Raw genomic sequence first — 18,751 nt, 5'->3', positions numbered from 1 at the left:
GAAGGTCATCTTCCTGTCTTTTCATCTCCAAGTAGAAGAATGTGAAGTACGCCTCCTTTAAAGCCTGGTACACTGTAGTCCATGTCGAGAAACATCCCACTTCTGCAAGCTTTCCTTGCATGTAGTATTTATCAATTCTTTGATCAGATTTCGGCTCCCTCTCCAAATCCTCTTTGCATCTCCATATTTTTTAATGTGTAGAATACAGACTTCAACACCTCTCTCTAAGACCCTTTCTTAAGCCGAACGTGAGGATGCAGAGGAGAGCTTGGCAGACCCTTAGTTCGCAGCCTGGCCCTTGTCCTACACCTCCTTTTCTGGGGCATTGGGTATCTGCTCACGGTGTCCTTCTTAGATACGTCGTGACAGCCAGATTCAGCCTCTTTAGACAATCACTCTGGATCCATATCCCAAATGACATTTTCCCTAATTTCCTCAGAAACTTACTGAGCTTGGGAGGGACCCAGGTGAGGACTAAAGTAGACTTCTGAAGACCTTGCCAAAGCAGCTTAGCTTTGGGCCATCAGAATACACTCTGTCCTCGATGCCATCCAGAGTGGCGTGCCTGGCAGGAGGGCTGCTTGAACTCACTGAGTTGGGCTGATCCGAGTTCAAAACCTCGATCTCCTCTCAGCCCTGATTCTGACTCGTTGGATCGACTCCAGCCACCCACCCAGTTTCTTCACCACTTTGCTCCTCTGCCTGCGAAGCAGGGTGGGATCATTTACCTTCTGCACCCCAGGCTCTCTCCAGGATCACGGGTGTGCCTACATCTCAGCAATTCTTTCCTTCTGGGCATTCAGAGGAAAATGGCACCCCCTTTTACCCCCAGCCTGACCCCCAGCGAGGCTCTCCCTTGGCAGCCAATGATCTAGGAATTAATAGTCCATGAAACCTTCTCCACTCTCAGATTATCTTTCAACTGAGACACAGGGGTTCTCTGACTGGCTATCTCTGGGGAGTGGCTGAGATGTAAGAACAAAGCCAACTGTGGGGACAAGCTTTGTTTTGGAGAAGAAACTGGGTATCACCCAGGACTTTCTATGGTTTCACATGCTGAATTCTGTCCCAGGAGTCTGGTCCAGCCAGGGTAGGTACAGGCAGGAGGAAATAGGTACTGTACTGTATTGTAATGTATTTTGCAGTCACATCCATAGCACTTACCATGCCTCAGACATTGTTCTAAGACCTTTACACACACTCATTAGTCCTCAAAACGACCCTAGGAGGTAGTTATTATTATCCCCAATTTACAGTTGCGGAAACTGAGATACATAGAGGTTAACTTGCCCAATGTCACCTAGCTAGTAAGCAGTAGAGCCAGGATTCAAACCCAGATGGGCTGGCCCCAGAATCTGCTCTGATGCTGCATAGGAAAAAAGGGTGAAACTGGCCAAGGAATCAAGAATCCTGGGTTTGTTGTCAACAGGGCTGTTGCCTCCCTGGACACAGGAATTTTGGTCCCGTGTTCTTTCCTGTCTTGCTGACCCTAAGCTTATTCACCTCTGAAAAATACTGCCCACCAAATAAACAAACTGTTTTGCAAAATGTTGGAATGTTTGTATCTGGCACAACATATGAAGGTGGAACAAAGGAATGGATGTAGGTCCTGGTCCTGCCACTGCCACCGACTTTACTGTGTGTGACATTGACAAGTGGCCTTGAGTCTCCGGGCCTCAGTTTCCCTGGCTTCTTCCAGACGATCTCTGGGGGGGGGGGTTCTTCTAGCTCACACAATTGGTGGGCTCTTGGTCATTGGCTTGTCTGGTTTCCTTCCATGCATAGCAATCCCTGTTGTTGATATTTATCACACTCCCGTGGGTCCAGCTAAGTGCTTCACTTGAGGGGAGGAAAGTAGTTGAGGATGAGGGGATTTGAGGGGAGCTTGAGGGGAGAGATGCCTCAGTTTTTGAATCTGCTCACAGTGACAGTGGTCTCACAAGGGACAACCATACTTCCATTGGCTCAATTCCAGCTGCGAGACCTGCATGCTTTTGTGGCAAGAGCAAAGTGGTGAATTTGGGCATTGGCTAAAACTTCTAATCCTGACTCTAACCTTTACTAACTGGGTCACCACGATCACGTTACTTGATTTCTCTGAACCTCAGTTTCCTCAAATGTGAACTGTGGAAATGTCTACCTCGTAGAATTGGAAGTTGGGATGATTTAAGAAAAATAAAAATTATATACATAGGTCGCCCTTAGCCTAGTGCTTGGGACTCTCTTCTCATCAGTGGAGGAGGAGAAAACGTGATCCCAAGTGGTGAGGATGCCCCTCCTTGTGCTTTGGGGTTGTCAGGTGACCCCTGGTGTCTATTCTGGGTGCTGGTGGATGTAATTCGTGAGACCATGTTTCCCACACCAGCTGTGCTCAGCTCACTGACATGGACATAGCAGAAGTCCCAGGAAGCCCTGCTCCATGATTGACAATAGGAAAAGGATGGGGAAGAGAACTCTCCTGGGTGGTGCCAGTTTTCGCGCCCTGGCCTGAGCAGCTTCAGGAGGCTCAGCAGAGAGGTGGGCAGGGAAAGCCGGAGGCGGTGGTGCCCCACCAGCCAGGGTGAATGCAAGGACTGTGGCCACAGTGACAGCAGGAGGGCAGCGGGGGAGGAGAAGGGCTCTGTCTCCTTCTGGGGAGAACGTGGTGGTGAGGAGAGGCTACAAGGAGGTAGAGGGAAGGAAAGGTTTTAAATGAGCAAAGAGTCTAAGAGGACAAAAGAGAGAGGGGAGGGAGGGACCCAGAGGGAGAAGGGGGTGGAGAGAGAGAGTAGGAAGAAGTGGGAGGAGGGAGAGAGACAGATACCGATTGAAAAGAGGGTGGAAGAGGAACAACTGACAGGCTCAAGAGCAAGGGACAGTGGGCAGGCAGCGACAAGGCGGCCAGAGGACGAAGAAGGCAACGGAAATTCCAGCGAGGAGGAAGAGAAGGTAAGGGTGGACTTGAACTTTAAGAGATAAACTACTAGTGCATGGGAAGGAGCCAGAGGAGAGAGCCTGGAATTCCAGGCTGGGTAACAGCAACGCTTTCTCTGTACCTGTGGGTTGTCCCCTGTGTCTCTGTCCCCTGTGATGGTGGTTTGGGCAGATTAAGGAGGCTGATTTATGAAGCCGAAATAAATGACTTGGTTTACAAGGAGCTGTAGAAAGGTGAGTGGAGAGTCCCAGGAGTTAGTCCACCCCTGCAGAGTTGCAGGGCTCCAGGGGCATCTTACACGGGGTCCCCAGTCCATTTCCAAGCACTGTTGTTAAGATGGAATTGGCCCTTTAAAAAAAACCATCACTGTTTTACGATGCTTCCTCTAGGCTTGGAATCTTTTTTGAAATGCTTTCCGCAACATCTAGGGGAGTGTTTTGATTTTTTTTCCCCCTAAGGCATGTTGGATGGTTTAAAAATATTCCCTGCTTAGTTTCCTGCAGAGGATCATGTCCCCGCTGTGCATTGTGAGTGATCTGGCCTGCCACTCGCTGTCCTGTCGGAGGAAAGAGGCTGGAGAGACCCGGAGCCGGTGCCGGAGCCGGGAGAGGCGCTCACTGCAGGTCTCCGTTCCTCCTGGGTGCAGGGCAAAGGCCGCAGGGCACAGTGGTTTCTGTCAGCTCCTTGCCCTCTCTTCTGAGCATGTGGTGCAAGAACCCAGGCACAGGGGCCGGGAGACCTGAGTTCTGGGGCACTCAGTGGCTAGGTGACCTTGGGCTGGACCCTTCCCCCACCTGGGCCTCAGTTTCCTCATGAGGGATTTGAAGTGGAGGGATCCCTTTGGTTTTATTCAGCAGCAACATTGTACGAGGCTGTGATTCCTTAGGCTCCAACGCAACTCAGAATCACTGAAAAAGGGAAGCTTGACACAAGGCTTCTACATCCCTACCGCGCCTTTGTTCAGTTTTTTCTTTACTGTCGCTGCCAGTGTCTCAGAATGGAGGGGCTCCTGCTTCTTACCCCTCCGCACCTCTCGGGGCTGTTTCCTGAACGAGGCTCTGGCTGGCGCACTGGGTCCGACTGGCTCGAGAGAAGGAAGGGCCGTGCGAGGGGCACTGGGTGTGGTAGCAGGGGACCTGGGAGAGACCCAGAGGGACTGAACAGAGAAGAGGCCAGGCTAGTGTTCCGAGCTGCGGCACCTCTGCCTGCCTGGTGGGGGGCGCTCACTGCGGGGGGGGGGGGGGGGGCACGAGCTGGTATTTAGAGGCGTCCCAGCCGGACTTTACATCAGCAGGCCAAGCGGCGTCCATCTCTTCCACCCAATGCCCCCGGAGTCCCGACCCAGCCCAGACCCTGATGCACTGCTCTCTAGGGACAGCTCTGAACTTTCCACCTTCCTGCCAGGTTCCCCAGAGCTGCTGGGAGCCTGCTCCCCTGGCGGTCCCTCCAAGCTTTTTCCTCTCTCAGCAGCTGGCAAGGAGCCGTCCCAGTGACCACAGCACGCATAGCACAGACCACCAGGAGGTGTGTCCCCTGGTTTCCAACCGGGCACCCCTGGGTATCCCCTCTCCCAGAGCCATGGAGTAGCAGTCGTGCTGCCCTGCTTGGCCGTTACCTCGGAGCCCCAGAGATGGTCCTGCTGGTCCTCATTCTTGTCCCAGCTGCCTCACTTCTGCCCCCCAGTCCTGGTCCTGGCCTCAAATCCTAGGCCACTAGAACTGAAGAGGTCTCTCAGATTGCCAGCCAACCTCTCCTTTGACAAAGAATGACAACAAAGCCTAGAAAAGGGAAGTGACTTGTTAGAGATGACACAGGGTGCCAGGGCCAGTTCTGTTGCTCTGCTCACTCCCACCTCGGGCTCCTCCGACTTCCCTCCTTGGCTGTGGTTCTGAGACTCTGTCTCTCCCCAAGCCTTCCTGCTTCTTCCACTTAGCACCTCTACAGCCCTATTTTCTGCCAGTGACACCCACCGGCCTACCCCGTTCCTCATCATCTCCGCTGGCTGGTGGGAGGCACAAGCAGTGGAAAGTTCTGGGCTCTAGCAGCCAGTGGGGCTGCCAGAGTGCAGCCTGGCCTCTTGGATCCTGGCTGATCCCACTTCTGGGCCCAGCCAATTAAAACAGGACAGGGAGCCTGTCTGTTTCAGGACAGGAATTACAAGACCTGCAGTCCTCGGGACCAGTGAGACCCCAGGCCCCGGCTCTGTCCTTTGTCCCAAGGGGATCCCAGCAGCTCTCTGTGGGAAGTGGCCTCATTGTAGGCTCAAGGACTGAGCTGACCAAAGGGGAGAGATGCCCGTTCTTGCTGGAAAGCTTCAGGTCTCCCAGGAAAGACGCTGACTCCCTTTCTGCAGTCAGAAGCCGCTGGTGCCTGGCAAATGACTGCTTGATGCCACTTTGAGAATCAGTTGTTTCTGACATATTAGCAAATTATGGGCAAGAAAACTTTAGCCTTCAACAATCCATGGACCTTCATAAGGAAAGGGAGTCGGGAGGTCTCAGAACCACAGGTATGAAGTTAGCTCAGAGGGACCTCAGCACTTGTGTTCAGGGGTAGGGCAGAGGGAGAGCCTGGGCATGCAGGGTCATTATGAGTTAGAATTTCAACTGTGTGACCCTCGGTGACTTATGTACCATCTCTGATCCTCAGTTTCTTTGTCTGCCAAAGGGGTTAGTGAATACCTTCCTTGTAAGGTTTTATGATGATGAAATAAAATAATGTATTTCAAACGGCAATCACATACTAAGTGCTTAATGAACAACAGAAAAATGGGGTGAATCCAGTTCACCCTGCCGTTGGCCCAAGTCTCTTTGAATTGCATCTCATTTGATGCAAAGGCCTTTCCACTGTGAATGCTCGCTCTGACATATAATTCTGAGAAAGTACTGCTGGGTTTCGATGACTGCAGATTTTTTTTCCTGGGACTACTTTTGCTGACCTCTAAGCTGAGAGTTACAAAATCTCTATTTGCCTCTTGGCTTTGCCACTAACTTGCTGTACCGTCACAATTGGGGGCGTCACAAAGTCCCCAGATGTTCTAACTTAGAGCTACAAGGGCCAAAGCAACTGTCCAGCTCAAGCACTTGGTTTTACACACAAGTGAACCGAGTTTGGTCTTGTCTAGAGTCACAAAGAAAGAGCTGGAACCGGAAAGAGCCTGTTATGAGGCTCTTGGTCACAGAAGATTCTAGAATCGTCATTGAACCTGGCATCTTCATGATTCAGAGCTTCCTGATTCAGAGAGGGCAGATGTGGTTACGGGTCGGGACACCCTTTCCCCTCAGATCAGGGAGCAGACAACCTCCCATTTCTCTTCCAAGTAGAACTGAGCCAGTTTCAAACCTGCCATTGTGGGCACGCCTTCAGATTGGTGACTAGATTCGAAAGTGTCGCAGCTTCTCAGAAGGAAGGAATCACGTATTTTATAACTTGGGCTGATGGGAGTCACCTCCAGGCTCAAAAGCTTGAATTAAAGAAAAGTTCGGAGGCAGCCTGGACCACTCGCAGGAACAAGAGGAGCCTTACCTGAGCAGAACCCTGCACCTATCTCTTCACCCCGGTCATTTCTTGCCTAGTGAAATAATCAATTTATAGTTAAATTAAAATCCTTCCCGTTGCTTGTGTTTTCACCACCTCTGATAGTCCCCCTCCCCTACCTGGTGCCACGCGATGGTCCTCACTGTGTCACCCTAACCATCCTGCTGTACTTTCAAATTCTGCAGCAAGTTGGATCATATTTGAGAGTTTTTACGGGAAATGTCAGAAAAGAAAAACAAACTAACATTATTGAGTATGTGCGATGTGTCAGATACTGTCCTAGGTGACTCCACAAACCCACACATTGTTTAATCTCCATGAATAAACATCCCCTCGTTTTTCAAATGAGGAGGAAACGGAGAGATTAAGTGACTTGCCTAAGGTCACACAACTGGCACGTGATGGAGGCTGGGTTCGAATCCCGCTGTTTCTTAGGAACCATGAGCCTCTCCACCTCGCTGTTTCTGTTTCCTTTGCTCTTGTTATGATCTGACATCAATGGAACACCAGAGCCCGGCAGTAGACACTGCCGCAGCCAAGAGCACTTACTGGCTAAAAAAGGAAATAACTTTCTATATGTGAATTCTGGCCAAATGGTGGCAGATGCTAAAGTCTGGGAATCCTGACCACTGTGGGCTGAGGGCCCCGATGTAATCATTAATTCTAGGAATAGCATATGCAAGAGATGGCCAGCCAACAAGCCAGAGGCGAAACGGAAAAACCCTGGGCCTCTTCGGGGGAAGTAGAAAAAGCCCTGTGCGGGGAGTGAAGAGACTAGAGTTTTAGCCATGTGTCTGTCACCAGCTGTCAGTCCTAGGGCCACCCTGATTTTCTTTCCCTTTTAGAGACACAGAGAGAATGTAGGCTTTGGGGTCAGGTATACTGGTTTCAAGTCCTTTAGGAGGCATTTGCTAGTTGTGTGACTTTGTACGAGTGACTTAGCCTCTGAGCCTCCGTTTTCTCATCTGTAAAATGGGAGGAGACTGCTTTCCTAGCAGAGTTTAATGCAAGGGTTAGAAAGTAGAGCTGTACACGTGGGAAACACTCAACTTAGTGGTATCTATTATTGCTGTTACCTAACTTCGCTGGATCCTCGTCTTCATCTTGTATAAAAATAAGGGGTTGTGTTTGATTCATCCCTGGATTCCTTTCAGCTTTACTGTACTATGACTCTATGACAAGATGGTGGAACTACTAAGGAAATGTAAACATTTCATAAATATAATTTTCATTAATAACTGCATAAGTGCGAATCCACCTTCTCGGGATAATTGCTGAAGACCTCCCCATAGTTCCTTGTAATTGAAAATCTCGAAATCTATGTAATTTTACTAACAATTGTCACCCCAATAAATTAAAAAAAAAAAAATCTCCATTTGTCACCCCTCCCCCTCCACTCCTTATAAATATTTCTCCTGTCAACATTTTAAGAAGAAAAATGACTTACCCTAGCATAATTCTCTTTCTCCACTTTGCCTGCTCCTTTCTACTTCCTTGGCTTTGAAACAACTGTCTGCCTGCCCACAGGGTGTCTCTGAATGGATCGCTCTGTCCTTGTCAGAATAAAATAATTACATTGAAAGAGGAGTTAATGATCTGCCATTGGCTGGAGTGGGAGGAAAACTAAAGTGCTACTTGGTCTCAGCCATCTGTCTCTTTCTCCTCCTCTCTCACTCATCTCTACGTCCGTCTCCCCTCTACAGTGATCAAGGTTCAGGGGTGCAGGCCCCCCTTGGACTTCTAATTCTGAGACAGTGGCCCATCCCGCCCAACTCAATCGCTGTAGCTGTATCAGACACTTGGTTGTCTTCCCTGAGGCTGGAGTGCGTTCCCCAACCCTAAGTCAGGGAAAGACAGTAAACTCGAAATGGAGGCATGACCCCAACCATTTACAAACCAACTCCCTGTTCTAACAGTTACCTCACAAACACCCACGTGGCAGGCATCTTAGGTAAGAGTGGCGGGACTTTGACTGGTAAGAATTTTCTAGAAAGGGACTTCCGGCGATGTAGGGAGAGTCTAGCACCCTTGTTAAGACGGACACCATTGCCAGACAAGACAAGAGCTGGGTTTGAAGCCAACTCCACCTCTCCCTAGCATCTGAGCTTAAGTCACCCTCTCTGAGCCCTGGAAAAAGGGGATGGGGACAGTCCCCTACCTTCTCAGGCCGTTGTGAGAATCAAATGAGAAAATACATAGAAAGAAACTTGCAGAGTGCCTGGCACATGGAAGACGCTCAGTAAGTGCTAGCTTATTTTATTATTACTACGATCACTCAGATTCAAATTCTCTCTTTGTGTGACGCCGGGTGAACTAGGAAATGGAGCTGGGAATCTCCAAGGATAATGAAGGTTACTGAGGTAGCTGAGCTCACGACCACTTTCTCATGTAATTCTCCCGATGGATCCATTTTAGGGAGAAACTACTGGGGCGAGGGGACATCTGAAAGATGTACACTAGCGAATAAGGTACAGAAGAGTTCTGAGATGACGGCCATACCTGGCGTTTGACTCGATAAAGCCACCTGTGATGTCTGCCATGGCTCAGGAGCTCCATAAACACTTTCTGAACTGAGCTGCATGGACACAACACTGTGGCTCAGGCATCCTTTCAGGGACGACCTTTGGGTCTTATTATAACAGAATTCTCTTAGTTGGGAAGCAAGGCAGCCCTCCTCCACCCACATTCCACTGTATGGTGAGCAGAAGGACAGACAGCGTGGGGCCAGGGGTTGTTATTATTACTGTGAATAACGACCTTTGTTGAGAACCAGAGCTCTGTTCGATCCTGTCCAGAACATGTGTCATTGTCCAGAATTAGACTCAGACTCTGCAGAGTGGTCTTCTAATCTAATTTTGACAAACTGGGGTGAGCTCCCCAGTGCTCTGGGGGAGGGGGCAGAGGACCAGTTCTTGCCTGTGGAGTCTCTGCTCTGGACACATCCAGTCCTGCTCAGCCAGGTGAAGGGCTCTCTCATGGGCGGAAGGAAGGCTCAGTGGTTTTTGTCTCCCTGGTATCCTGGCCACCATGGTCACCATGCAGGTGCCCCTGGGCTACCTTCTCAGGGACGCCCATCTGCTGTCATGAGGTGTCCTGAGTGACCCAAGTGCTGTCATTCATCACTGTTGTCATTCTCTCAAAGTAAATGAATAACTACCAGGTGTAAGGCACAATATTAAACACTAAGGGGGAAGAGGCGTCAAGGAGATTTCAGAGAGAGGATACAATAGTGAACGCTTGTCTTCAAGGAGCTCAGGGTTGAGTTGGAGAAATAATATACAGCCAGTGGAGCAAATAATTCACTTTGTGAAACTTAACTGAATTATTCTTTTCCATAATCCCCTCAGCACCCCTACTCAGAGCTGGTCACCTCAAGGAAACATCATAAACATTTGCTTGATTGCATAAAAGCTGACCCCCAGGTCTTATCACTAAATGGCAGTCATGTCTCCGATCACTCACTGCCCCAGGGTGAGCAGGAGCTTTTGATGGTCCAAAGGGGATGACGTAAGAATTAATGGGTGCTACCCTTGGAGGGAGAAGAGGGGAGGCTTTCTGGTGTGCACCAGACTTGATCAGAAACTTGGGTGAAACCCTGGATCTGTCCCTATTCGTCTTTGGTTCTTTGAACAAGTCTCCTATCTTTTCTATCTGTCTCTCACTCTGCAAAACAGGCAATAACCATCAGCTCACAAAGTGGTCATGAGGCTTCATCCTTTTAACAATAAAAATTGACTGTCTATGTGTCTTGAAGGTATTCAGACTCGAACAAAGAAATATGGTCCCACCCTCTTGGAATCTACAAGAGAACGTAGGAGAAGGACATTTTGAACGGTGGAAAGTTTTATTTTTTATCACTGGACTTAAGAAGGAAGATACAAGCCTCCCTAGGATCACTCTGCAAATTTACCACTACACCAAACAGTTTTTTCAATCATTAAGAAAGCATTTATTATGTACCTAATGAGAGAACCCTAATGGAATAAGAATACAAAGTAGAAGACAGGGGCTTTGGACTTTAAGAAGTCTACTGCCCATTTGAGGGCAAAAGCCATTAAATCCTTGAAGGCACGATTCATGCCCGATTTCAGAAATTCAACAGCAATCACTGAGGGCCAAACATGCAGCAGGCCTGGTACCTCTTTGGTATTATTTTCCAGTACCCAGAACAGTGGTGGGCACATAGCAGGGACTCAAAAAATTATTTGCGGGTTGGCTGCTAAACAAGAACCTTTTGGAGAACACGTGTAAGGCAGCATATAACCAAGCACGTACCCTACGTGCTGCATGATAATTTAGGGTCTTCAGATTTCAGAAGACGTCAAAGAGGGCTGAGGTCTTGAGAAGACTTCTCCAGGGTCTACTTAGCTTTGTGGGGTCAGAGGAAGAGGTCTTGCCTATGAGTTTATGTTTGGGTTGCTCTAAATCAGTTTTCTGCGGAAACACTAGCTACACAGGGAGGTAACAATGTCCACGTAAGAAGGAACATGGGTGGGGAATGTAGATACTGGAATTTTATTTCTAGCCATAACATGAAGTAACGCTATAAAATGATTCATGTCATGCCACACAAATGCCTTCCTTTGGCCCTTTCCCTCTTATCCAAGCGGCATATCCTGTTCCCTGGCGCGTCCTCCCAAATGTTTGCTTTGTCCCAGGATATGACACATCAAAAGAGGTTGTTGAAGGTTTTGGAGCGAAGAACCTTCAGATTTGGGATGCCCTTGTTCAATTTCTAGGGACCTTCGCTTTTTGCCTTGGGGACTTCAGAACTTGTATCAGTTGCAAAGGGGCTGCAGAATTCAATTATCCAGGGCTCTTTGGAAGGCCCTGATCTAATGAGGCCCTCCCCAGGCCCCAACGCCGGAGTCAGCCTCCTGCCATATATTCCCATAAGGCCCTGTATTTCCTTAATGTTAACACATCGAGCTTTATTGCAATTATGCATTTAATCTCTCCCCTTAATGAAGGGGAATAAAGGTGGTTGAGCTCGGTAAAGGCAGGAACTCCTTGATTGTCTTTTTAACTGCTGTAGCTTCAGTGCTTTGCGTGATGCCTAGCACCAGGTAACCACTCGATAAGCTTTATTAAATGAATGAAAGAAAGGGAAGAAGAACACTGTAGACAGAAAACATGAAGAGCCAAGATAAAAAGGTGAGACGTTGTGGGCCATGTACAGTATATGTGTGTAGCTTTAAGTATGAAGTATGCAGTGTTGAGGATGTGAGGGGAACAAGGGAGAAAAGGTAGAGTGAGGCAGTGCTGTGGACGTTCTCAAGTGCAAGTTTGTGGTAAGAGGTAGGATACCAGGGAAACCCGAAGCTAAAGCAGTAAGATATATTACCATTGTATTTGATAGAATCTATTCATGGCACGGGCAGCTTCCTTTGCCTCTCCTAACATGCTTCCTGCCAAGAAGTGGATAATAAATAATCTACAAAGCATTTAAATGCTATACACCAGTAAACTCTGTGAGGATCTAGTCTACAAGCTTCTTTGGCTAAGGTTGGGGGCCAGTGTAGCTGGGAAACTGACTTCATATCCCAAACTGCGCAGCTCCTACGTGGTAGCAATTTTAAGTTTCTGTGACCTTGCGTGAGTCATCTAGGAAGACACAAGTGAGAGGTCCTTTACCCTTTGTGCCTGCAAAGTCCCACGGGTCTGCCCCACCCCCACCCATCCTCAGCTCGGTTCTCTTGTTCCCTCCAGACGAGGCGTCCTTTCCAGTACTGTCTTTCTGATGTTCCATGATGTTCCTTTCTGTATTTGTGCTTTACTTTTTCCAGGTGGGATTTCTGGGACCACGTGTGAGGGACTCAGCTGCAAAGCCTCTTGGCAGACCAAACCAAAGCATCCCATTCTTTGCCTGAAACTGTTTTTAGACTTCCTTGCGGGACTTGCAAGGAATAAGTGACAGAGTCAGAAGATCAAGGGAAAAGTCTTCAGGGATTGAGGAGAGTGGGAAAACTTGCCCCAAATCCTGCAAGAATATGACACTTGTTTCTTTTTTCTTTTCGTTTCCTTTTTATTTCCACTTCTGTTTGCCTCTCACTTTCTTCCCTTCCTGCTTTTCTGTCTATTTCTCTTTTCTCTTTTGTAATGCACCTCTCTGTACTTTCTACTTCCTTCCTCTCTCCTCCAATTCTTATCCTTCCCGACCCCTTACCTTGCTAGTAATGGCTGCCTTTTATTCAGTTCTTATGCTGAGCACTGTACCAAGTGCTTTCTATGTATCTCCTCAAAACACTCTGTGAGCTAAATAATAGTATCCCCATTTTGCAGATGAGAACATTGAGACACAGATCCAGTAATTTCTCCAAGCTCAGACACATTAACAGGCATTTGAACTCCACTGAGCTAACCCCTAAGCCATCTTCTGTTAACCGTTACATGGTCTCTTTTTCTCCATCTCCAACTCCCCCTTGTCTTTTCCTGCTTTCGTCTCCTCCGCTCTCCTTCGCTCAGACACTGACCACACCCTGTCCCCGCACGTGTGTGGCTGATTGTGAGGGTGCTGAACGCTGTGCATGTGCCCAGAAGAGATGACAGACCATTCAAACTCTTATCTAATCAACCATTTTCCTCTTGAGCAAACGCTCCACATTTTTCCACATTTGGAGGCTAAGGGAGGGGACCCTTCACCACTTTTGGAAAAGGGCAGATGTCTGATCACAAACCAGAGGAAAGGCCTCAAGACCTAGCTGGGTCTTTGATATGAAGGGGAACAGAGATAAGGCCCTTTCCGCTCACTCGTGGACTCTGCCACTGCCAGTGACTCTGCAAACACTGGGGCGTGGGGGGCTGGGAGAACACAGGCCAGGAGGCTGGTCTCTTTCAAGGTATCCACTCGGAAGCCAAAAAAGCCTGGACCATGAAATGTGGCCCCCCCCGCCCCCCCCCCAGTCCTTCCTCACTTGAATGAAGAATGTTTGGATAGGAACTGGGGGTACATTGGCAACAAAGACGTCAAGGTCAAGGTTTGAACTTGGCAGTCTCTAAGTCCCATCACAGTCTGAGGTTTTATGATTCTAAGAAGGGAGCATTTATGTTCGGTTCCCTCCTACTTTTTGTTTTTCATTCTGTTGATTAAGAGTCGAGGCTTAAACCATAAGAACATCTTTGCTCATCACGGAAGAATTCTGGAGGTTGGAGATTCAAGAGTTTCAGAGGCCTCAGGGCATTTTCGAGATGCTCTGGGCAGTTGAGACATCTTGGCTCACACAACCCTGTCCACGGAGAGTGGGGTTAGGGAGGATTTCAGGTGAGAGGATGGAAAAACCTTTCCTAGAGCACTCCCTCCACGTTGGACTGTCCCGGTACCTCACCAACGAGACCTAACTGCGGTGGAGACTGAGCGAGTGACATGTGGCCTCTCACCCTGCAAACGGGACCCAGGCAAGGACTACGGAATTGGTTTGCCACTGGGTAGGAAACACCAGTGCTGCCACCCGCCTCGTTCCCTTGACTAAGATGTAACAAGCACCCACTCTGCGCCGGGCTCTGGGCCAGGTGATGATACAAAGGAAGACAATCCCTGTTCTGCAGGAGCCCCTACAGGAAGAACACAGACGGACAGAGGATTACTACACAAGATGGCAGTGGTAGGAGAAGAGTGAGTGTTCCCAGCGCCACCATGGGAGCTGAAACCGGAGCTTGAGGGAGCAGAGAGGGGCTGGAAGAAGCAACGACTGGGTTGATTTTGAAGGGCAAATGGGATTCAGCTAGGGGTGAGGGGGCACGTAGGAGGTGGTTGCGGGGGGGCATTTGGAATCTCCCAGGATTTAGCCTGCTGGATAAAGGAAACTATTGGGGACAGGCAGGAAATGAGGCCGAAGGAGAAGGCAAGGGCCTGCTGAGGGCAGGTTGTGTATGGGACCTAGAGGTTTGGGGCATTTATTCTGGACATGAGGGTGAACAGGTTTGTGTGAATGCCTTCTGTATGCACGCAGGAGGACAGGCCGAGCTGTACAGCTGATGGCTGCACTGCACTGAGGGGTAGCAGACTGGTGCCGCCTGCAGCTTACCAGTGGGTAAACCTGGGCATGCCTCTGTGGTACCTTTCGCTGGTGTGACTGAGACTTTTTGTTCGCCACCTCCCAATAAGCTGGCCCATGCTGGATGGTTCTCACTGTTTAAGGAGGCTCCCTGAGGGGCCAAATTTGCCACTCACTCTTTCCTCCTCCATCTAATTCGGCCCTCTAGAGCCATAAAAATGTATTCCTCCACCTAACAGCCACTGAAACACATGGAACATGTGTGGTATGATTTTCAGCATATCACATACCTCTCTCATTTAATTCTCGAAATCCTCTGGTGTAGCGATTCCCATCCTCATTTTGCAGACAAAGAAACAGTGAGGTAAACGCCCAAGCGCCACATCTGTAGACTCCAGTCCAGTGTTTCTCCAGGTGTGTGGTTCTTGGCCTGCCTGCATCAGAATCACCTGGGCTGCTTGTAGCAAATCCAGATTCGGGGCTGGGGGGCACCCACACCTCCTGAAGTAGAATCTCTGGGGTGGGAGTAAGAGCACAGAATTCACATTGTAACACACATCTCTGTTCATTTCTGGATCCATTGATGCGTACCGTGCTCTAATCTTGCTAACGTGACCACTTTGAATCTTCTCTTTCTTTTTCTTTTATTTTTTTTCCTGGGGGGGGGGGAGGGGAGAAATAAGAGGCTCTTAAGGTGAATTTGACTCCTTCGTGGCACTTTGGTAGGAACCAGTGGAATCCCACAGCAGGAGCGGCTCTTCCGGAGTTTTGCTTAGCGTCCTTCTCTGTCTCTCCCCTAGTTGCGGAAGCCTTGGCGTCTGTCCTCTGCTGAGCCACGATGGGTGACTGGAGCTTCCTGGGAGAGTTCCTAGAGGAAGTCCACAAGCACTCCACAGTGATCGGCAAGGTCTGGCTCACCGTGCTTTTCATCTTCCGCATGCTGGTCCTGGGCACGGCTGCCGAGTCTTCCTGGGGGGACGAGCAGGCCGATTTCCAGTGTGACACGATGCAGCCGGGCTGCGAGAACGTCTGCTATGACCAGGCCTTCCCCATCTCCCACATTCGCTACTGGGTGCTGCAGATCATTTTTGTGTCCACGCCGTCGCTCCTGTACATGGGCCACGCCATGCACACGGTGCGCATGCAGGAGAAGCGGAAGCTACGCGAGGCCGAGAAGGCCAAAGAGGTCCGGGGCCCTGGCTCTTACGAGTACCCCGCGGCCGAGAAGACAGAGCTGTCCTGCTGGGAGGAAGTGAACGGAAAGATCGTCCTCCAGGGCACTCTGCTCAACACCTACGTCTGCAGCATCCTCATCCGCACCACCATGGAGGTGGCCTTCATCGTGGGCCAGTACCTTCTCTACGGGATCTTCCTGGATACCCTGCACGTCTGCCGCAGGAGCCCCTGCCCCCACCCGGTCAACTGTTACGTGTCCCGGCCCACGGAAAAGAATGTCTTCATTGTCTTCATGCTGGCTGTGGCCGGGCTGTCCCTCATCCTCAGTCTGGCTGAACTCTACCACCTGGGCTGGAAGAAGTTCCGACAGCGGTTTGCCAAGTCCCGGCAGGGCCTGTCTGAGTGCCAGCTTCCCGGTCCCTCCGCGGGCATTGTCCAGAGCTGCACTCCACCGCCTGACTTCAGTCAGTGCCTGGAAAACGGCCCCGGGGGGAAATTCTTCAATCCCTTCAGTAACAAGGTGGCCTCCCAGCAGAACACGGACAACCTGGCCACTGAGCAGGTGCGAGGCCAGGAGCAGATTCCTGGGGACGGTTTCATTCACATCCGTTATGCCCAGAAGCCTGAGGTACCCAATGGAGTCTCCCCCGGTCACCGCCTCCCCCATGGCTACCAGAGCGACAAGCGTCGTCTCAGCAAGGCCAGCAGCAAAGCCAGATCAGATGACCTATCAGTGTGACCCTCCAGCGTGGGTCACACTGGAACCAGGACCAGGTGGGAACAAAGGAGGCTCAGGAGGGAAGATGTATCGCGCCTGACTCCATCTCTCACATTCTCATCACTGCTCTGCTCCTTTTGGGCCCCAGATTCTCGATGGCATTGCTCATTTATTCCAGAAGGTATGACTCAGGCTCTGAGAGTTCAGTCAGAGACATGGTGACCCAGTTTGGCTGCTGTCCTTTGCTCATGCCTACCCAGTATACTCAGCAAAGCCTTTCAGATTCCTCACTGAGCAAGGCAAAGGAAGGCAATCACGGCAGATCTGGCCAGGGACGGATAGGACAATTCTTTACATCCCAGCCACACACCGGCTGGGTTCTCCGAGTCCCTATGGCTTCCTTGACCTGATTACCCTTCCTCCAGCCAGGAAGAGCCCAAAGTCCTCAGCCAATAAAGAGCATGAATCAAGGAACCTGCATTAGATGTGCTCTTGGGCCAAGCCTTGGAGTGGTGGTGAGGTCTCCTTGGACTGCCCTTGGCGGCCCCTCTCTCTACCCAGCCTTACTTAAAAAGAGGTCCTTGGAACTTGCCCAGCAGCCTCAACTTTACAAGTGCCTTGGTATATACGTCTGGCAAAGGTCCCATCTTGTCCATGTTGCAGCCTTTCCTTCTGCCAGGGTGTACACCCAGCCCAGGGGGCGCGAGCTCTCCTAGGGAGTCACTGTGCACAGACTCCACTGGAATTCCTGACACCACCTGTCATCCTGCAGCTCTTTTACAGTTCATCCCGGTGATAGAAACCATCCCTTCCCTTCCTCCCTTGGCTGTTCACCCAGTGCTCCCCTAAAGACCTTATCGACCGGAATGCCCAAGAAGCCGTCGTCCTCTCTCAGATCCTGACCAGATCACCAGCCACAGAGACCAGTGGAATTTCCCCAGGTCTTTATTAAAACAAAGAGGACATTGTGTTTCTCATATTCCCCTTGGGAAAAAAAATAATTCTGCTGTGAAGATGAAAATTAAAGAGGAGAGAAAATACTGGAAATTGACTTTTCCCTCCTATTTATTTCCCCTGCTGACTGTCACCTTAGAGTGCCAAGAAGAGGTGTGATGACAGCTATGGAGGCCCCCAGATCTCTCTCTCCCTAGAGGATTTAGTGGGGGGCGTGGAAGCATAGGGGAATCTCCAGCTCTTTTGGCAGGGTTCTCGTTTAAGAGCAGAGATTCTTGTGTCTCCCTGGTGCTCCAAGGAGACTGCCAGGTGGAGACTGCAGAAAAACCCTGCCTTCCTCAGGCACTGGCCTGGTTTCTCTATTCAGTCCAGTCATCGTGGGTTGCCATTTTGGATGAAAGTAAAGGGTGCTCAGAATTGGACACTGAGACATAGAGAGAGATGGTTACTTTTTTAAATGTGTGTGTGTGTGTGTGTGTGTGTGTACCCGCTGACAGGGTGGATGAAGGGGAGGGGAGACCTGAAATAAGGAAAGGAAACCTTAGAGAAACGTGTGTCATTCTGTCCTCCCCTCCAGGTGCCTTGCAGAGGGGCTGAGCCTCACTGTTTTCAGTGTCATCTGTCTAACCGGGTAGGCATTCGGGGTCGGGACAGAGGAGGGTGAAGGATCAGAAGGAGGTTGAAGCTTTGCCCCGCCTGCCAATTTCCTGGCTCCTCGTGGGATAGTTGGATGTTATTGATGGGTGAGAGAAGGATGAGGGGAGAGAGGTGAGGGGAACTGATTGGGGTGCCATTGAGGAAGAATGACTGGTCATCCCAGGTCCCTGGAGCGGACACCGTTTTATTTATAGTGTGGCCCTGGCATGAAGAGTCTCTCCAAAACGAAACGAAAAAGACGCTCCGTCTCTGAAATGTGTCTGTTTTATGAAATGCGTGTTCTTGAGTTAGAAATTCTATGAGGTCAGTTTTTGATGCTGGGGCTTTCAGGAAGGAAAAAGGAAAATTATGTGTAGTTTGTCTTAATAAAGTCTGGCCTTACCTCTAACTCTCCTGGTGTCCCTTTCATGCTGTGAGTACCAGAGAACGATGGCAGACTTGGTGGGGGAGGGAAGCTTGGACCGCACCCATTAGCCAGTCAGTAAGACAAAGAGCTTTGGAGTCAGACAGGCAAGGGTTAAAATCCCAGCTGCTGATTTACAGCTGGACTCCAGCAAGCTACTTAATCTCTGAGTCTTGGTTTCCCCATCTGTAAATTGAACCTAGTCATATCTACCTCAAGGGTTGTTAAAGGAGAGACTGTTGATAAAGAATTCAGCAGAGTGCCTGGAAAATAATAGTCTGCCATTAAATGGTTATTGTTATTGTCGCTATTATTATCTTTATTATTTTGTTGTTATGTTGACTATATAGTATTTGGAAACCTGGTATGTTGAGAGATAATTCCGGAACTTCCCTTTG

The 18,751-nt window shown here is 49.7% G+C and overlaps 1 protein-coding gene across 3 annotated transcripts; it reads left to right on the top strand.

Annotated features, from left to right (window-relative positions):
- Window positions 1-2,763: 2,763 nt before the first annotated feature.
- On the top strand, window positions 2,764-18,345 carry GJA5 (gap junction protein alpha 5). Of its 3 annotated transcripts, XM_033094155.1 has the most exons (3): window positions 2,764-2,928; window positions 3,408-3,537; window positions 15,246-18,345. In XM_033094155.1, the coding sequence occupies exon 3, from the start codon at window positions 15,284-15,286 to the stop codon at window positions 16,358-16,360; it is 1,077 nt and encodes a 358-aa protein (XP_032950046.1). In that variant the 5' UTR covers window positions 2,764-2,928; window positions 3,408-3,537; window positions 15,246-15,283; the 3' UTR covers window positions 16,361-18,345. The 3 variants fall into 3 exon arrangements, with proteins under 3 accessions (XP_032950046.1, XP_032950045.1, XP_032950047.1); XM_033094154.1 differs by lacking the exon at window positions 3,408-3,537; XM_033094156.1 differs by lacking the exons at window positions 2,764-2,928; window positions 3,408-3,537 and adding an exon at window positions 13,845-14,063.
- The last annotated feature ends 406 nt before the right edge of the window (window positions 18,346-18,751 follow it).

Source organism: Rhinolophus ferrumequinum, chromosome 22 (genome assembly GCF_004115265.2).
Source record: "Rhinolophus ferrumequinum isolate MPI-CBG mRhiFer1 chromosome 22, mRhiFer1_v1.p, whole genome shotgun sequence".
NCBI lineage: Eukaryota > Metazoa > Chordata > Mammalia > Chiroptera > Rhinolophidae > Rhinolophus > Rhinolophus ferrumequinum.
Note: the sequence above shows the minus strand (reverse complement) of the source record. Positions and strands in the feature narration are given on the sequence as shown.